This window comes from Pezoporus flaviventris, unplaced genomic scaffold (assembly GCF_033815535.1).
Source record: "Pezoporus flaviventris isolate CSIRO_AGI_PZ_B2104156 unplaced genomic scaffold, CSIRO_AGI_Pfla_v1 ptg000001l, whole genome shotgun sequence".
NCBI lineage: Eukaryota > Metazoa > Chordata > Aves > Psittaciformes > Psittacidae > Pezoporus > Pezoporus flaviventris.
In genome coordinates, this window is record NW_026892549.1 from 42,041,226 (window position 1) to 42,057,613 (window position 16,388).

The window sequence follows — 16,388 nt, forward strand, 5'->3', positions numbered from 1 at the left end:
CTCATGCACTACATACTGCTCCCTGGAGAACTTTTGGCTTGATGCTGCTCCCTGGAGAACTTTCTGCTATTTGCTTAGCTAATGGAAAGGTACCATGTTAAAATCTCATGGGAGAAACAGGTCACTGGAAAAGATTCGAAATGGTAAGGTAAGAGTTTTATGAATTTGCATGTGATTTTAGTTCATATGCATGATACAGCAAGCATAGGGTGTATGAGGAAGGAATTGCCTAATAAGTCAACGATAGGCAAAATGTCTTCACAAAAATATTAGTAATTGCTTAGATATTAGCATTCTGCTTCAAGACTACCAAAAAGCTGACTGGTGCCATCCAGCTGCAAATGCTGATCATGAAATTAGGTCATGTGTGACAGCTGAGTAGGCTTCAACGGTTTGAGGTATTTCATGTCACAGGAAAAAAGTTGGAATTAATCTGAGTAGGTCATCTATCCCATCACAATGCTCTGAGCAGAACTACTGATAACGATATCATCTCTGATAGACTATTGCTATTCTAATGTTGGTGACAGGTGATAGACTATTGCTATTCTAATGTTGGTGACAGGTGATAGACTATTGCTGTTCTAATGAAGGTGACTTCATTCTCCGGCTAGTAGTCTAATGCTAATACTGAAGTTACATCTTGCAGTTTGAGCTCATTACTTCTCACGAACACAGCCAGACCATGCAGGGCTGACTGCTCACAGCTGTTTTCATAGGCATCTTTTACAGATTTGTAGACTGATAACCTATCTTCCTTAGCCTCCTTTAAGGGACTCAGTTTGTTCAGCCTCTTTTCATTCTCTGACAACAAAAAAACAAACCAAAACCTCTTCTCATATCTTCTCCTTTAAAATTTTTCCAGTTTCCACATCTTTTCCTGAGTGGAAATTCAAAGCTGACCAAAGCACTTTGGTGCATGAAAGTAAACTTCTAGCATCAGACAGCACCTGGGGTTGGCATCACATAGAATCACAGAATAGTTTAGAGTTGGAAAGGACCTTAAGATCACCTAGTTCCAACCCCCCTGCCATGGACAGGGACATCTCACACTAAACCATGTCACCCAAACCTCTGTCCAGCCTGGCCTTGAACATTGCCAGGGATGGAGCATTTACCACTTCCTTGGGCAACCCATTCCAGTGCCTTACTACCCTCACAGTAAAGAATTTCTTCCTTATATCCAATCTAAACTTCTCCTGTTTAAGTTTAAACCCATCACCCCTTGTCCTATCACTACAGTCCCTAATGAAGAGTCCCTCCCCAGCATCCTTGTAGGCCCCCTTCAGATACTGGAAGGCTGCTATGAGGTCTCCATGCAGCCTTCTCTTCTCCAGGCTGAACAGCCCCAACTTTCTCAGACCGTCTTTATACGGGAGGTGCTCCAGTCGCCTGATCATCCTTGTGGCCCTCCTCTGTACTTGTTCCAACAGTTCCATGTCTTTTTTATGTTGAGGACGCCAGAACATAAATCCCAATTCTTCTCCCTTTTCAAGGAGATGCTAGAGAGTGAATCCCAGCTGTCCCAATGGGGCTTGAACATGGTCAGGATTGACAGTTCTCTGTTCAGGGATGGTTGTGCTGGCTACAGAAGGGGATACAGTCCCACCAGTCAGCCAGTTAGCGTTCATTCTGTGGTGTAGGTTTATTGCAGGGAGCGGATCACCGGGAGCCTGGCGCCTCTCTCCTAGCAGTGCATGTTCATCGTGGGAAGTGCAGCTGGGTTACACAGGCAGAGGCGCCTGGCTCAGCAGCCATCACTCACCAGGCCATTGTGTCCCTGTCAACAATAATGATAAACCCTATAGGATCACCTGTCACCTCACCAACCTGTTTCTTAGGTAACCCGCCTATGCCATCACTGTTCATTAGCATTTCATCATTAACTTTGGCAATCCTCATCTTTACAGAACACCCAGCATTGTGTTCTCTAAGGGATCTAACGGAGCTACACTCACAGCACAGGACGTGTGCAATCCCTAATAAAGCCCCTTTTTCTCTCGTTTCACCACTGCCCTGCCGAGGCAGATGACCGTTCTGAAGGGCTGCGCATGGAAGCCGGGCTCCAGAGCTCTAACAACACCCACGTCCCCCTAAGGAACGCCTGCCCCAGCGGGGCTGCTCACGGCGCCGCGCTCACCACCACCCCCCAAAGGCTGGGCCGGGCTGGGTCCGGCCGAGGCGGGAAGCGCGAGGGCGGCGGTGCATGCCGGGACAGCCTATATGAGGGGAGCGCCGGGAGCTGCCTTCCGCTCGCCCGACCTCTCACCCGGCGGCGGTCGGCGGCACAACACGGAAGTGCGATGGCGGCCGCAGCGGAGGAGGCAGCGGGAACCGGCGGCGGCTCCCCGTCCTCCGCCCGGCGGAGGCTGCGAATCATCTCAGGGCACCTGCGGAGCTCGCCGCGGGCTCCGGAGCGGGAAGCGCTCTCCCTGAGTCCCTGCAAGGCGCAGGGGGGCTCCACCGGGCCGGCCTCCGGCTCCATCCCCCGGAAGCGGTGGGTGCGGGCGGGGGTCCCCGTAGGGCAGTGGGCCCCGTGCTGTGCCCGGGAGGGGAGGCTGTGCCGGGCTGGGCGGCCTCCCGGAGTGACCGGCTGCCGGTGCGGGTCGGTACTGCGGCAGCCTGTGCAGCAGAGAGAGATCTTAGTTCCGCCCGGGGACGGGCGTGGGTTAGCGGCTCGGGCGGAGGCCCCCGTGGGCTGTGCGGGGAGCTGCCGGTTAGCGGGGCTGGGACGAGTTGGGAAGGCAGCGGCGGGCGGGAGGATGGGGCTGAGACTGAGCCCAAAGGCGGCTGATGTGCTGGAGCGATTCACCACTGTGAGATGAGATGAAACTGAAGGAAGGGGGTCTTCAGCCTCCTACTTGTTTCTGTAGTAGGTGGGATTGCATTAAAATGGAAAGTCGTTTATAGTGTCCTTAATAACTGAAGAAAAGATTTAGTGTTTGTAAAATGCTTTGAGGCTGCTATAGCAAAGAATGTGGCATGTGAAGAGAGAGGTTTGTGTATGGGCATTCAGTTCTCGTGTGTTCACAGACATGTGAGACCTTTATATTTTGTGAATGCTGCCAAAGATGTGCTCATACATTAGACTCTAAGGTTTATTAGAAATGAATAGTCTTAAGCATATTAACTACTTCTTCTGTTTCCTGCTGTATTTAGTAATAAGGAATCTCAGGTCACATGAGACCAAGGGAAGGCAAATCGTCTAGTTCAACACGGCTTCACTGTCTCCTGGGTTTAATTTTCTATTAGATCCTTTTAAATGCTTCAGTTAAAACAACATGATACAGTTTCACGTAACTTACCATGAGGCTTACCTTTCTGCTGGGGTGGACTTGTGTTTCGCGATTTTTTTCCCTTTCTGGGATGTGGATTTTCTGTATACGTGTTGGCTTGCTATCCTGTAAGAGCATTGTAAGGTTCAGGTTACAGAAAACTTACTGTTCTCCATTGAGCTGTGTACAGGGACTATTACGTTAGTGTATGGGGACAGAAAAGAGGCAAATAAGGCAAGTAGTGCTGAGAGAGTTATTACTCCTTTGAGGAAATTCCATTCAGCCTATGGTTTGCTCTCAACTGCACAGTCTGAATTATTCTAATGCTCTGTTTGTGGCCCAGGGCCACAAGCTGAGCATGACTGCTCTAGGAATACTGGGATGTCATGGGCATGTAGTCAAATGCTGACAACTTTGAAAGTCCTTAGTTCTCACTGAGGGGGTTTTGAAGCTCTTGCAGGAGGTGTGTCAAACAGTGCAGCTCACTAGAAGAAATGAATCATTCCAAAATTGTAGTCTTCCTTAGAGAGTTTTTCTTTGGTTTGGATTTAGGAAGAAGTCAGCATTTCTGGAAAAATATATCAGTTTAACTAGTTAGGGATTTCTTTTATATGAGTTATTGTGTAATTTTGACAGCCAGTTATTTTATCCTTGGAGGGCAGGAGAAAAGTTTTTGTGAAGATGTGTGTGACCTGAAGGGTAGGTTCTTTCTCTGGAAGCAAAGGCACAGTGAACTTCATACCTGTACTTCTACAAGTTATTGACATTGCTCTCCCATGTTGGGATTTGCTATAGGATTGTAATGGATTGCTGGTTTTACTCAAAATAACTTGTTCTGAATTAAGAATAAAAATTGTTGCTTCAAGAAGCTTATGATCAAAATGGTGCAACTGCTGGGTACTTTGCTGTGGGAGTGTAAGGAAGCTGTTGTAAAGCTTGGTCCACACGATAGGTACAACTGTGTTGATGTCATTACAGCCCAGACTTTTTGTACGTATGGAAACAAAAAATCCTTGAAGGGGACTATATCTCTGTCTTAAGTTTCCCTCTGAGCATCTGAGATGTGGTTGAAATATGTTTGAGATGTTGCATGTGAACGTTCTGGTACTTAAACGTAGTTTGGATGTGAGGATGTAGGTAGAGTTTGTGTTTGAGGATAGTACCTAGGTTTTGAAGTGAGTGATGGGGGGCAAAAAAGACAATTGCTGCCTATGCAGATTTGGAGGTGGCAAGTGATGAAGCTCTAGTGACTTCTAGCTCATCTGGAAGATTGGTTGAAAGAAATCTGGTAAAAGTAACTGACTTATAGATGGGTACTGTGAGATACTGTGTGGCTTTTATCAGCAGCATTAGTACAATCCAAACACAGATCCTTTTTTCTTGCAGTTTTCTGTATGATGATTCAGCTTTTCTGCCTCTTGAGCTATTCCTTTCATTTTTCCTGGCAAAAGTACCTTAGGCAAAATTTTGGTTCATTATGCCTGTTGCATCTTTCCTGTGGTTTTTGGAATGGTATCAAAGCTACAGACACTATTGTAGATTTAGGTGCACTGCCATGTTGCATTTCTTCTGCAAAGTAGACTTCCTATGGTGAAAAACCCCCTTTGTAGTACTTCAGGTGTATGTCTTGATCAGAAAAATATTTCTTCTGGCCGCTTATCCAGTAGTCACTAGACAGTAACCTACAGAAGCACTGCTTTCTTGTTGATTGTTCAAAGACCAGACTTTTAAGGATCTTATCCAGATGCTATTTATCATCAGCAAGGGGAGGAAGGAGAGTGTGTGAAGCTAACTGGGAGTCTGTGGGTATTCCTGTTTCTAAAGAAGAATGCCTCAATGCTAAACAATGTGTTTGCAGATCAGTGTGTTTAAAGATTATAATATACTTCCTACTTTTTAAAATGTCAGTTATAAAGATGGGAGAAGTCATCTAAAAAGACAAGCAGCTCTGTTTTCTGAGTATCCACTTGGGGAAATCCCAGGCACCAGAAGAGTGGAGAAATGTTATTTCTTGGTGGCAGTCCTGGCTTGTATTTCCTACTTTAATTCACTGTTGCAGTGGAAGATGGGGATCATTGTTATATAGTGTGTGTTGAGGCCTTAACAGGATGATAGTCATGCTGAAAAACTTATCAGACAAAACTGAGTTGGAAAACCAACTTTTTCTTGAAATTACTTTTTTTCTGAACTTTTCTGTTATGCTGATAACTTTTGTTGACCAGATATTAATAAGTTCACTTTGCTGGTAAGACCTGAGTTAAAAATTTACATATGGTCATGTTGAAGAGTAATTGCATGAAGTGTTCAACTTGTACTGCTTTGAAAACAGTAAGGTGCTGCAACTCCCTAGAATGCAGTTATAGCAAAGTAACTGTTATGCATGCTAGAACGTAAGAGTGCCTCAGAGGTGGAGCATGCACTGATGTTAATCTTGCCATAGTAGCTTCTATTATAACTTACTCAGACTTTAAACAATTTGATCCTTATTAAAGGGGGAGTATTGGCTGAGTGTAACTAAATGTTGATTCGGTAGCTCATAGGCTCATTTTTTTTTTTTCTGCCCTGGAGCAAGAAAAAGCAGGGCAGGATTTCCCAATTCTTCTTTCTGTGGAGAAGCTTCTTTCCTGTGGGATGAGGAGAGGCTTGTGGCTTTCTTTTAATTATTATGGTCATGCTGTTATCCAGGGTAAACTGAGGAATGAGTATACAGTTAGCTGCCTGCTCTGTATGAAGTTCACACTCAAGTTGCTTAGGGTAATGTGCTAATAGCACCATACCAGTTCTTGCTGTAGTTGCTAGTAATGATTGACTCTATTAAGAAGCATCATGAATTAACTCCTAAAAAGCTGTTACTACTTGAATTTTAACAAGTATCATCAAAGAGGCTTCATATCTTGCCTCCAATACTTATACCAATCTTTAGTTTATTATAAACATTTAACTGTTTAGACAACAGTGTATAAGCAATACTTGACACTAAACTGAATCCTGGTATATCTGAAGGTCGTGGAAGCTTAATGCAAAGGAGGAAAGGGTTGGTGCCACTAGTCTCTTAAGAAATCGGAAGAGTAGGAGCCTGGTGCATTGAGGAAGGTGTGGCAGTTCACAGGCAGCTCTGTGATTGCATCAGAGTAGTTAATGGTTAGTCAAGGGTAATGCTTGAGAGATAAAGATGAGAGATAAAGATGACAGATAAAGTAAGAGACTCTCATCGAATCATTAGTCTGATAAAAGGAAGTGTTATAATCTCAAGGCAAATGTGACTTCATATACAGCAGCGATTCCTGTGTAGCTCTAAGTAGTTGAATATAAAGCAGTTGAAATGTAAGAAATCTGTAATATTTAGGTAATATAATATCTATTGTTAGATCATTTGATACCAAATAAACCAAACTGGATATAGTTGTTAGTTTTGTTAGGAAAAAACCCAGATACAAGACAGAAGTGTAAAGTATGCTTAATATGTAAAGTACAATATGAATTTTATGAAGGCAGGTAGCAGTTTACAGCAAAAATAGAAAAAAAAATGTAGATTGACTTTATCTACTGAGATTGGAACTGTTGTGTACAGGAAAAAGAATGTGTATATACCTATTTATTTAAACTTGACTTGCTTAACTAAACTGAATAGAATGATATTGCACTTGGACTTCATAAAAGTTGCTTTGAGCTGGATTAAAGTAAGGACACTTGTAGTGTAACAGGTTGCAGCCAACTAGACTTTCCTGAAATGTTATACCTCTTTGTAGGGAACAAGTATGTGAAGTAATAAAAATAAATTGTAGGCTGGATATGATGGACAAACATAATGCCTTTGTTATATCCAAATGTTGTTATATCCAAAACTAGCCTGTTACGTGCAAGCCTTCAGGGTTGATGATATAAGCCAGAAAGTTTTCTTCAGCGGTTTTATGATGTATTTGCTACAGAGCATGGCAATTTTTGCCTGTGCAATAGGTAAAACAGTATTGTCCCGGAACTGAGCTTAATTTGCTTGAGAGAATAAGTGGCAGACAGTTGGCTCCTTCATTATCTCAATTTTTAAGATAGTGAAGCAAATGTCCTGGCTTTGCAAACTCAAAAAATTACTTCTCAAAGGACTGATCTCAAGCGTTTGGAAAATCTGCAAGTGCTTGTTTGCTTGCTGCCTGCAAGTAGCCATGTACGTGTATTTTGTAGCAAAGCAGCCTCTTCAAGGATAAAAACAAAATTGGTGCCAAGTGAAATAGTAGGTGGAATAGAGATAGCTTCTAGTAAAGTATTCTGTTGCATCGTTTGGCAAGTGTACACTGAGCAGCACAGTTATAATGTCTTGGCTTTCCTGAATTTTTAATTCACCGTAATTGACTTGTGCTTTCTATGAAAGAACACTAGAGAAATGCCAATTTTCTTGTTCCTCAGGGCTTTGTTTATTACAATGTGGTGAAATAAAGAGCAATGAAATAGCGGAGGCTAGGAACATGTATAAGGAGAGTTAACATTTCTTTTATCAGAACAGTTTAAAAAAAACCTCACTTGAGTACTTAAGCCCTTGAATTCGTATGCCTAAAATCTTGTCTGCATTTGCTGCTTTCTTTATATTTAAACTGTAAATATGAATGCAAGGTTTCAGTTGCCATATCAGCAAACAGAACAGGTGTATGTGCAGCTGCAGGGGTTTAACTGAAAGTGTGGGCTATAGAACATGAATGTGTCTAAGTTTATAAAACAGATGTTATTTGACTTCAGACTTGAGAGGGATTACATTTGATTTGCTGCAGGAAAGATCCTTCAAGATGGAAGAAGTCTAAAAATGACAAACACAGCAGATACTCAGTGCCTGCAGCATGGCGTTCTTCTTCAGATAAATGTTGCTTTCACAAATCGGTTCCTGAGGGATTCCTTGGGCTACGTTCCCTTTTGTTATTTCCAGGCACCTGATAACTAATTTACTGCTGGTTTATAAAGGGTTTTGGAGTGGCTTGCCCACTTGGTTGAGAAGTGTGACTTTCTAACCCAAACAGAGATACTGGTCCAGAGGGGAGGGAGAGTGACTTTCTGGTATCACCCATGGAAGAAGTTCTGAATTTCAGGCTGGTGGTTTGAGCTGGTAACCAAAAGTCCAGGTGAGGTGGGCTTTAAGGAGTTACTGTGTTTTGCAAGACCCCTACAACCTGCAAGACACTTCTGTATTGTTACATTTGGCAAATGCTGGTGCTTTAGCCCATGTGGTAGCCCTTAAAACTGCCACTTTAAACTAGTTTGCAAGAACATGCTGGTTCTTGGATCATGGAACAGGAGGAGTGTCTGAGTGTTTTACGTATATGTTTTAATGCTAAGCATCAACTGGTGATCAAATTGAAAATGCTAGTGGTTATTGTGAGGAAGTTGAGTGAGCATCTTGGCTTTGCTCCACCTGAGGTACAGGAATTAGTTGGATGGAACTGCACTTTCATCTTGCTTCTCTGAAGAAAATACATGGAGCTGTCGCTTGGTCTTTGAGTAAGCTAGCCTGCTTGTCTCTGTTTTGTGTATAAAGTGTCAGATCTTCAGATTATTTTGGAGGAGGGGGAAGTTTTGTTGGTATTTATGCTTAGATGCTATGCCTATGTAATGAGGCAATTCCATTCTTTTGTGTTAAATTGCATGATGCTAGCGTTTGGAGTTCATTCATTTCTTGGTTCTGATATTTCATTGAACATAATCTCATAACTTCATGAATGAAAAGCTTTGTTTTTACTTCTGGTGTGCTTTAGACGCTGGAAAATAAAAGGCTCTGTAACTGTTGGTGATACTTCTGTAGCATAAAACTCTTTTTGACTGGCAGTTTTAAGTATTCTGTATGCAGATGTCTGGTATGTACCTGCCATGTGAATTTGAAACTATGAGAAAATTATATCCATGGTTTAATTTCCTCTTGAGTTGAACTTTGGATGCTGAGCTTGGATACCTGTGGGAGACCCTGTGCTTGTTCTTCAGTCTAGGGAGAGACAATAACTTTTTCAGCCAGTCACTGTGCCTCTTGCTAAAACATAAGATGTGGGGAGTGCTGGAAGGTACAATCCTGTTGAAACAGGGTAGGTCTGGAGGTTTCTACCTGCCCAGCCGAGTGACTGGATGCCTTGGGAGCACTTACTCAGCCAGTAGGCTTGAGGCCACCCTCCCAGTCTAGACATGCTGTCACTTTGTGAGCTTCTGCCCAGTTTGTTAATGGTCATTTGAGGGCTTAATGCAGTGCCTTGGGCCGTGACCTGATCAGTGTCCTGCCCGGTGTCTCCTTGGTTATTCCATAGACAGTTTTCCAGAAAAATGCTGGACTTGTGGAACAAATATGTTGCTGTAAAAGTTTGTATTGCATAGAGTCACATTAGTATTGCAGTGTTGGGCATTGTAATGAAAGTAAAATATTGAAATTCGCTTAACCTGGTCACACTGTTTCATTTCCTAGTGTCACTGTTTCCATGGTAACTTGTTTTCTTTCAGCTTTTTTTTCCCTTCAGGCAATATCATTTTGTGTGTATATATATATATAAAAATATATATTCAAAAAAGTGAAGCATGCTCTGTAGTACTTCATGCTTTTCAGTAGTGAATTTCTGCCCTTTTGAGTTAGAAGGCAAGAAAGAACTGGTAATCTCCTACTATTTCTGGCTAAAATGTTTCATATTTCTGTCAAGAGATGAAACCAGTCAGTAAGCTTGATAATTTGTTGAAGCCAATGTACCGAATAGGAAACATGCTGTCTTTAAATGAGACAGTTCAGGTATGGTATAGAGTTGAGTAATACAGAGTTTAAAGCAAGAATAACACCAAATGTTGATGAGTCTGTCTTTACTATATATATGTTCTTGGAAAGGAGGCTGGGAAGAAAAGTAGATGAGTGTGTAAATTATGTTTTGCTACACATAGAGCGTGTAGCAGGAACATGTCGGTTGACTAAGCCAAACTGAGCATATTTCTTTTTTCAGGTGGGGGCATGAAAGTCTTTAACATGCTTTGAGATATTCAGATGTTACTCAGATACTATACAGGGTATTTGGAGTTGTTGTTTTACCATTTAGCAATCCAATTATTGAATTTAAAAATGAGAATAGGAACCATTACTATCAAGGGAAATTTTGTTTCAGGTGTGTTAGAGGATACATAATTTGTAAAAAGTTTAGGTAGGTTTATTGGTGGTATGTATTAGTTGCACATCAGTGTGTTGTTTGAGTCCCTTTGTCTCAGAGCCAGGATTGAGTACTTGTACATGGAGGGAGTTTTCAGTTTGCACTTAGGTCTGCTGATGCTCCACAATTCTTTCTGCCCTTTTTACTCCTCTGGAATATGAGTTTAACACTGAGATTTTGGGGAATGAAAACCTTGGGAAATGTAAAAGGCTACATTGATTGCTCAGTCACAGTTTAAGATCATTCTTAAAGAGCCAAGGTAAAGGTGATGCAGGATACTGATCTGATAGGCAGCTCTAATTGCTGCACTAGGGCATTACAGGGTGCAGTGGGAGTGCTGCACTTAAGCTGGGGTCTGAAAAGCTTTTTCTAAGGAATGGTGACTGTATAAATAATGCTGCAAAAGGGCAGTATGAAAATGAAGAAGAGGGAGGAATGCTATTAAAACAATTATGATTACAATCATAGAAAAGTTAGGGTTGGAAAGGACCTTAAGATCATCTAGTTCCAGCCCCCCTGCCATGGACAGGGACATCTCACACTAAACCATGCCACTCAAGGATCTGTCCAGCCTGGCCTTGAACACTGCCAGGGATGGAGCATTTACCACTTCCTTGGGCAATCCATTCCAGTGCCTCAACACCCTTACAGTAAAGAATTTCTTCCTTATATCCTAATCTAAACTTCCCCTGTTTAAGTTTTAACCCGTTACTCCTTGTCCTATCACTACAGTCCCTAATGAAGAGTCCCTCCCCAGCATCCTTGTAGGCCCCCTTCAGATACTGGAAGGCTGCTATGAGGTCTCCACACAGCCTTCTCTTCTCCAGACTGAACAGCCCCAACTTTCTCAGATCGTCTTCATACGGGAGGTGCTCCAGTCCCCTGATCATCCTCGTGGCCCTCCTCTGGACTTGTTCCATATGCTTTTTATGTTGAGGACACCAGAACTGCCCACAATACTCCAAGTGAGGTCTCACGAGAGCAGAGTAGAGGGGCAGGATCACCTCCTTCAACCTGCTGGTCATGCTCCGTTTGATGCAGCCTAGAATACGGTTGGCTTTCTGGGCTGCGAGCACGCACTGCTGGCTCATTTTCATTTTCTCATTGACCAAAAGATAAAAAGATTAGAAAAATACTTTTTTCCTTTTTACCTTCTGTTTCTTGAGTTGAGGTTTACCAGCTCTTGTTCATGAAGAGCATACCTTTCAAATGGTATGTGGGAAGACCTAAACAGTTTGGTCTTCCTGCAGGCTCTGTCAGTTACAAATCAGAGCTGACTAATCAGTCTTGCATTTAAAATCTGGTCTTTTTAGGTGTTGTGGTTTAAATCCTTGAAACTAGGACATTAGGATTCTTTTTTAGGGAGCTGCGTGTAGTATGTCTGCTAAATTGGTCTTAGCACATAGGCATGAAGTGCTAGGGACTGCCATAACCAGCTTAAACTGGTAGTTACTGTGGTGTGGTGGAACAAAAGAAAGAATGAATGTAAGATGACTGTCTCCAGACAGAAACCTCAGACTTGCTCAGTAGTTTTGAATATAAAAGTTAAATGCTTAACTTTCTGTGGTGGTCTTTACCTGTGTCCTGGGTTCAGCAGTAGCAGTCATTTTTCTCCTTCTTAGTAGCTGGAGCAGTGCTGTGTTTTTGACTTTCAGCCTGGGAACAGCGCTGATAACACCGATGTTTTTGGTTGTTGCTCAGTAATGTTTATTCTAACCAAGGACTTTGTGAGTCTCATGCTCTGCCAGGGAGGGGAGAGGAAGCCGGGAGGAAGCAGAGTTAGGACACCTGATCCAAACTAGCCAAAGAGGTATTCCATACCACAGCACATCATGCCCAGTATATAAACTGGGGGCAGTTACCTGGAAGGGTTAGATCACTGCTTGGGTTAGGCTGGGTATCGGTCAGCGGGTGGTGAGCAGTTGTATTCTCTTCCCTTGTTATTTCCCTTACCATTATTATTATTGGTGGTAGCAGCAGTGGTTTGTGTTATACCTTAGTTACTGGACTGTTCTTATCTCAACCCATGGGAGTTACATTCTTTCGATTCTCCTCCCCATCCCTCTGGGAGTGGGGGTAGGAGAGGGAGGGAGTGAGCAACCCATGGTTCTGGGTTGCTGGCTGGACTTAAACCACAACAACCTGTCACAACATATAATACTGCCCGTTATGCATGGCGGGGGGGGAATCTCCTGACTCTGTGTTATAAGGTAGTGGAGATGTTTTAGAAGCAGCTGTTGTTCTAAAAATGTGCAAATTGTTAGATTATTCTCATCATGCTAATAGCAAGAGCTATGTTGTTGGGCAGTGTAAACCTTTGTGTACTTATTTTATTCAGGAGTAGCTCAACCTGAAGCTACTGGAGTAACTTTCTGGAGTTAAAACTCTTTAACATCTGTTCTGTATTTTAATGCCTGATGGAAGCACCACGTAGGAAAGCAGGCCTTTAGAAAAGCAGTCAGCTTAGCAGAAAGACCCTCTATCTGGGTCTCTGTTCAGTACTTTAATTAATAGTATCTCCCTGGATTTTGTGGGAAGTATCTATCTGTACCAGTATCAGGACTAATGGTAGTTTCAAAGCTGTGGTTTATCAGTTTTGCCTCACCTCAAAAGGTTCTTTGGCGCCTGGTCTTCCGTGTCTTGGTCTGTCTGATTGTCTCCAGCTTAGTAGCTAGTTTTTCTAGCCTGTTTCATGTGTCATAGTTGGCATACTTATTTCAGCACTGCCTTGTGAGAGGACTTACCTGTCTAAACTGGGGGGGAAGCTGCTTGAGCCTTCCTCAAATTTCACTTCTTAATATGTCTGTGCTGACTTCACAGGATGTAACAAACTACAGAGATTGGGTGTATAGAAATACTACATTTAGTCAGCAGAGGGAGAAATCCTGCCTTGAGGAGGACTGCAGTGGTGAGACATTTAGTTTAAAAGAATAAAAGAATAAAATAAATGCTTCTGAGTTGGCCTATTCTGTGTCAGCTTTTTCTCAGCTTGGAACAATTCAGCGTCTTCCTGGAGTTTCCTATAAATGTATATAATATTGATAAATATACATATACAGAATATATATATATATAATATGTAAAAAAAGGCAAGCCTGCATAATGTCCATTAAGAACACTTTTTCATAATCTTTCATGTTGGTACGATAGCACAGTGCAGTCCTGTGCTATCAAACATGAGTAGACCTATGTCCTTTTCTGTGTGGCCACTACATGTGTAAAGATCAAGTCTATTGAGAGAGAAGGCAGCCAAATAGAGGGGCTTCTGTATCTGGACAATTGTCTGCTCAAACAGTTTAATTTTGGCTGAAATTTTAGAATCAGTTCCTCAGTGTGAAAGAACAATATAGATTGGCTATTTCACAAAGCTGTATAGAGCTCTTTCAATACCCAGTAAACTGCTAAAGCTTGCTTGAAGTGCCAGATTTGTCAGAGGCTTGTTGAAATGTCCAGTTCAAACATTGTAATGAAATACATGTTCATGTCTTTTTTTCCATTTGATTAATTAAAACCTTGTGTGCAGGCAGCTTGAAGAAAATGAATTTTAATTAAGCCAAGTATATTTATGACACAGTAGCAATCTATGTTAATATTATCTTTATAAAAAAGACCTTTGGTAATCAGTCGTCACCCAGTTATCTTGGGTATAATGCTTGAGTTACAACTGACTTGAGGCAGTGCTTTCTCTGAATCCTGAGGTCTTTGTGAAATGGTCACCCCTGGTTATGTTATACAGTCAAAGCATAAGATCTACATTCTGTATAGCAGAGTGGGGTAAATCATCTGCTTTCAGACTTCTTCAGTATGCCTTTTTATAACTGATACTCATGGTTTAGGTTGGTACTTAATTTCTAATGTAAATAATTTGCAAACTTTTTAAGCAAAGTTAGAGTAATGTGTAATTATTCTTTGTATATCCCTAAGTCTTAAATAGGTTTACATTGATACACTTCTCAAAACTTCATCCTAATTAAGAGATCGTCTTGTTTTGGTATGTTTGTCCTTAAGGCATTTCAGTTTTGCGGTTGTATTTTGGCAGTTGTGGGTTTGGGTTTTTTAATGTTTCCTATCTTACGGTGGTACATTCTGGTTGTATTTGGTATGTTATTCCTGCAGTTCTTAAGGTTTGTTTTTGTTGGGTTGGTTTTAGTTTTGGCTGTGTTTTTTACTTTCCATAATGTATTTTCAATCAAATGTCTGAGAGTTCCTTATCAAGTGAATGCTATTAAGAGTGCAGTGGGATTTTAGTAGTAACATTAAAACCCTGAAATTTAAAATTATTTTCTTGACAGAGAATAATAATGCTAAATGCCTTTTTCATTCTGAAAATATTTATCCGTTACCTATTTGTGTGTTAGTATTTATGTATAGATTTAAACATAGGCATCTTTCAGCTATTACTCTTCTGGATTTGAGACTATCACCATACCATATGCATTGACTCCAAGCTGGTGGTTGTTTTTATAAAGCATCCTGTCTTTCAAGTCTTAGGATGCAATCTGAAAAAGTAATGGTTGTGGCTGCAGAATTACTTTTAGCTCTATTAAGCTGTGCACTTTTGGATATGTACTTGAGTTCTTCAACTGCTATCTGATAAAACTGTTTCCAAAGGCATGTAACTGCCTTTGGGCTTACAATATGCTAACAGTCTTACATATATTTCTCCCTTTAAGGCAAGAACTTCTGAAATGGAATGGATGGGGTTATAATGACTCCAAATTCATCTTCAACAAGAAGGGTCAAGCAGAATTCACAGGAAAAAGGCAAGTTGAAAATTTATATAAAGGAAATATCTTATTTAGTAACTCTTTGAAAAGAGTTTAAAACATTCACTGTTCAGTTTATCCAAAGAAGGCAAAAAACCTTGCTTTATCTCATAGAATAGGTCATTAGTTGCTCTGTACTTAACAGGTTTACTGGATTCTATGCACAGTAGCCTACTGTGTCGTGAAATAGGTGGGGTGGCTTATTGAAAGGTTTATTAAAAGTATGATAAAGATAAATTAATGGAGTGTTCTCTAACTTGATATACTCTGTGCATTAAATTTCCCTTGGAGAATGGATTCAAACTAAGAATGTGCACCATGTTATAAAGCCTTAGTGACATGCAGCAGGTCTGTGCAGTTTTGAGGATCTCAAACATCAAGTTGCTTTATTAAACTTTCCAGTTTGCGTTTAACTGTTGTGCACAGAGCTACTTTATCCCCTGAGGTTTTTATTTTTAAAATAAAAATTGCTTATCAGTTGTATGTTCTTTAGTGGCAACACTTCTGATTTAGTACGTACTAGCACTTTGCATAGCAAGCTTGTTTTTCTGAGAAATTTGGGTTTTGTTTTTTTTTTTGAGGAAATGATATTAAAATTAAGTCTACTTGGGGATCTTTCTTTCAGGAGGTTTAGGCCTGGCGCTTGACATCTTACTTTCTCTGTCATTGGAAATCAGTCTTGCTATGTCTTCCCTGGTTTAAAAAATACATGAAAAGAATAGGGAAAAGAAATAAGTCTGAAATAAGTACTGTACTTCAGAAAATTTCCTTCCTGGTCTTTGAGTTTGTGAACTAGCATTGAGCTAGTTTGAGTCAAAGCTGAGAAAACCTAATTGGCATGTTGAGCACTTCAGTCTTAGAATCATAGAATGGTTTGGGTTGGAAGGGAGCTTATGCAAAGTCTTGTCTTAGGCGCTTCAATTCGCTGTATAATATTTAGGGAGATATTGGTGATCTCTCTCCTTTTGCCAGGATCCTGACTCTTACCACTTTGTCACTCATTCTTTCATCTGATGTTTTTAGTTTATGTGGGATAGGTTATGCTGCACAGAAAATCCAGGCAGTGTGAAGATAAAAACAGTAAAGGGCTAGACTTGGATTGTTTTATTTTTCAGCAGGAAGCATTGAGGCTGCTGTTTGACTGATAAGTACCTACCAGTCACTATTCTAAAATGGGAGGAGAATGGCAGTTTTTTCTC

At 41.3% G+C, this 16,388-nt stretch overlaps 1 protein-coding gene across 2 annotated transcripts in view; it reads left to right on the plus strand.

The window, feature by feature from the left end:
• Positions 1-16,388, plus strand: part of AGPS (alkylglycerone phosphate synthase) — an 80,538-nt gene that overhangs the window by 24,580 nt on the left and 39,570 nt on the right. The window contains exons 1-2 of one of the 2 annotated variants that reach the window (XM_061454290.1): positions 2,229-2,497; positions 15,097-15,186. In XM_061454290.1, the coding sequence (XP_061310274.1) occupies positions 2,304-2,497; positions 15,097-15,186 (284 nt within the window). In that variant the 5' untranslated portion in view covers positions 2,229-2,303. Of the gene's footprint in view, positions 1-2,228; positions 2,498-15,096; positions 15,187-16,388 lie in introns of those variants that run through there. The other variant, XM_061454299.1, reaches the window with a different exon arrangement.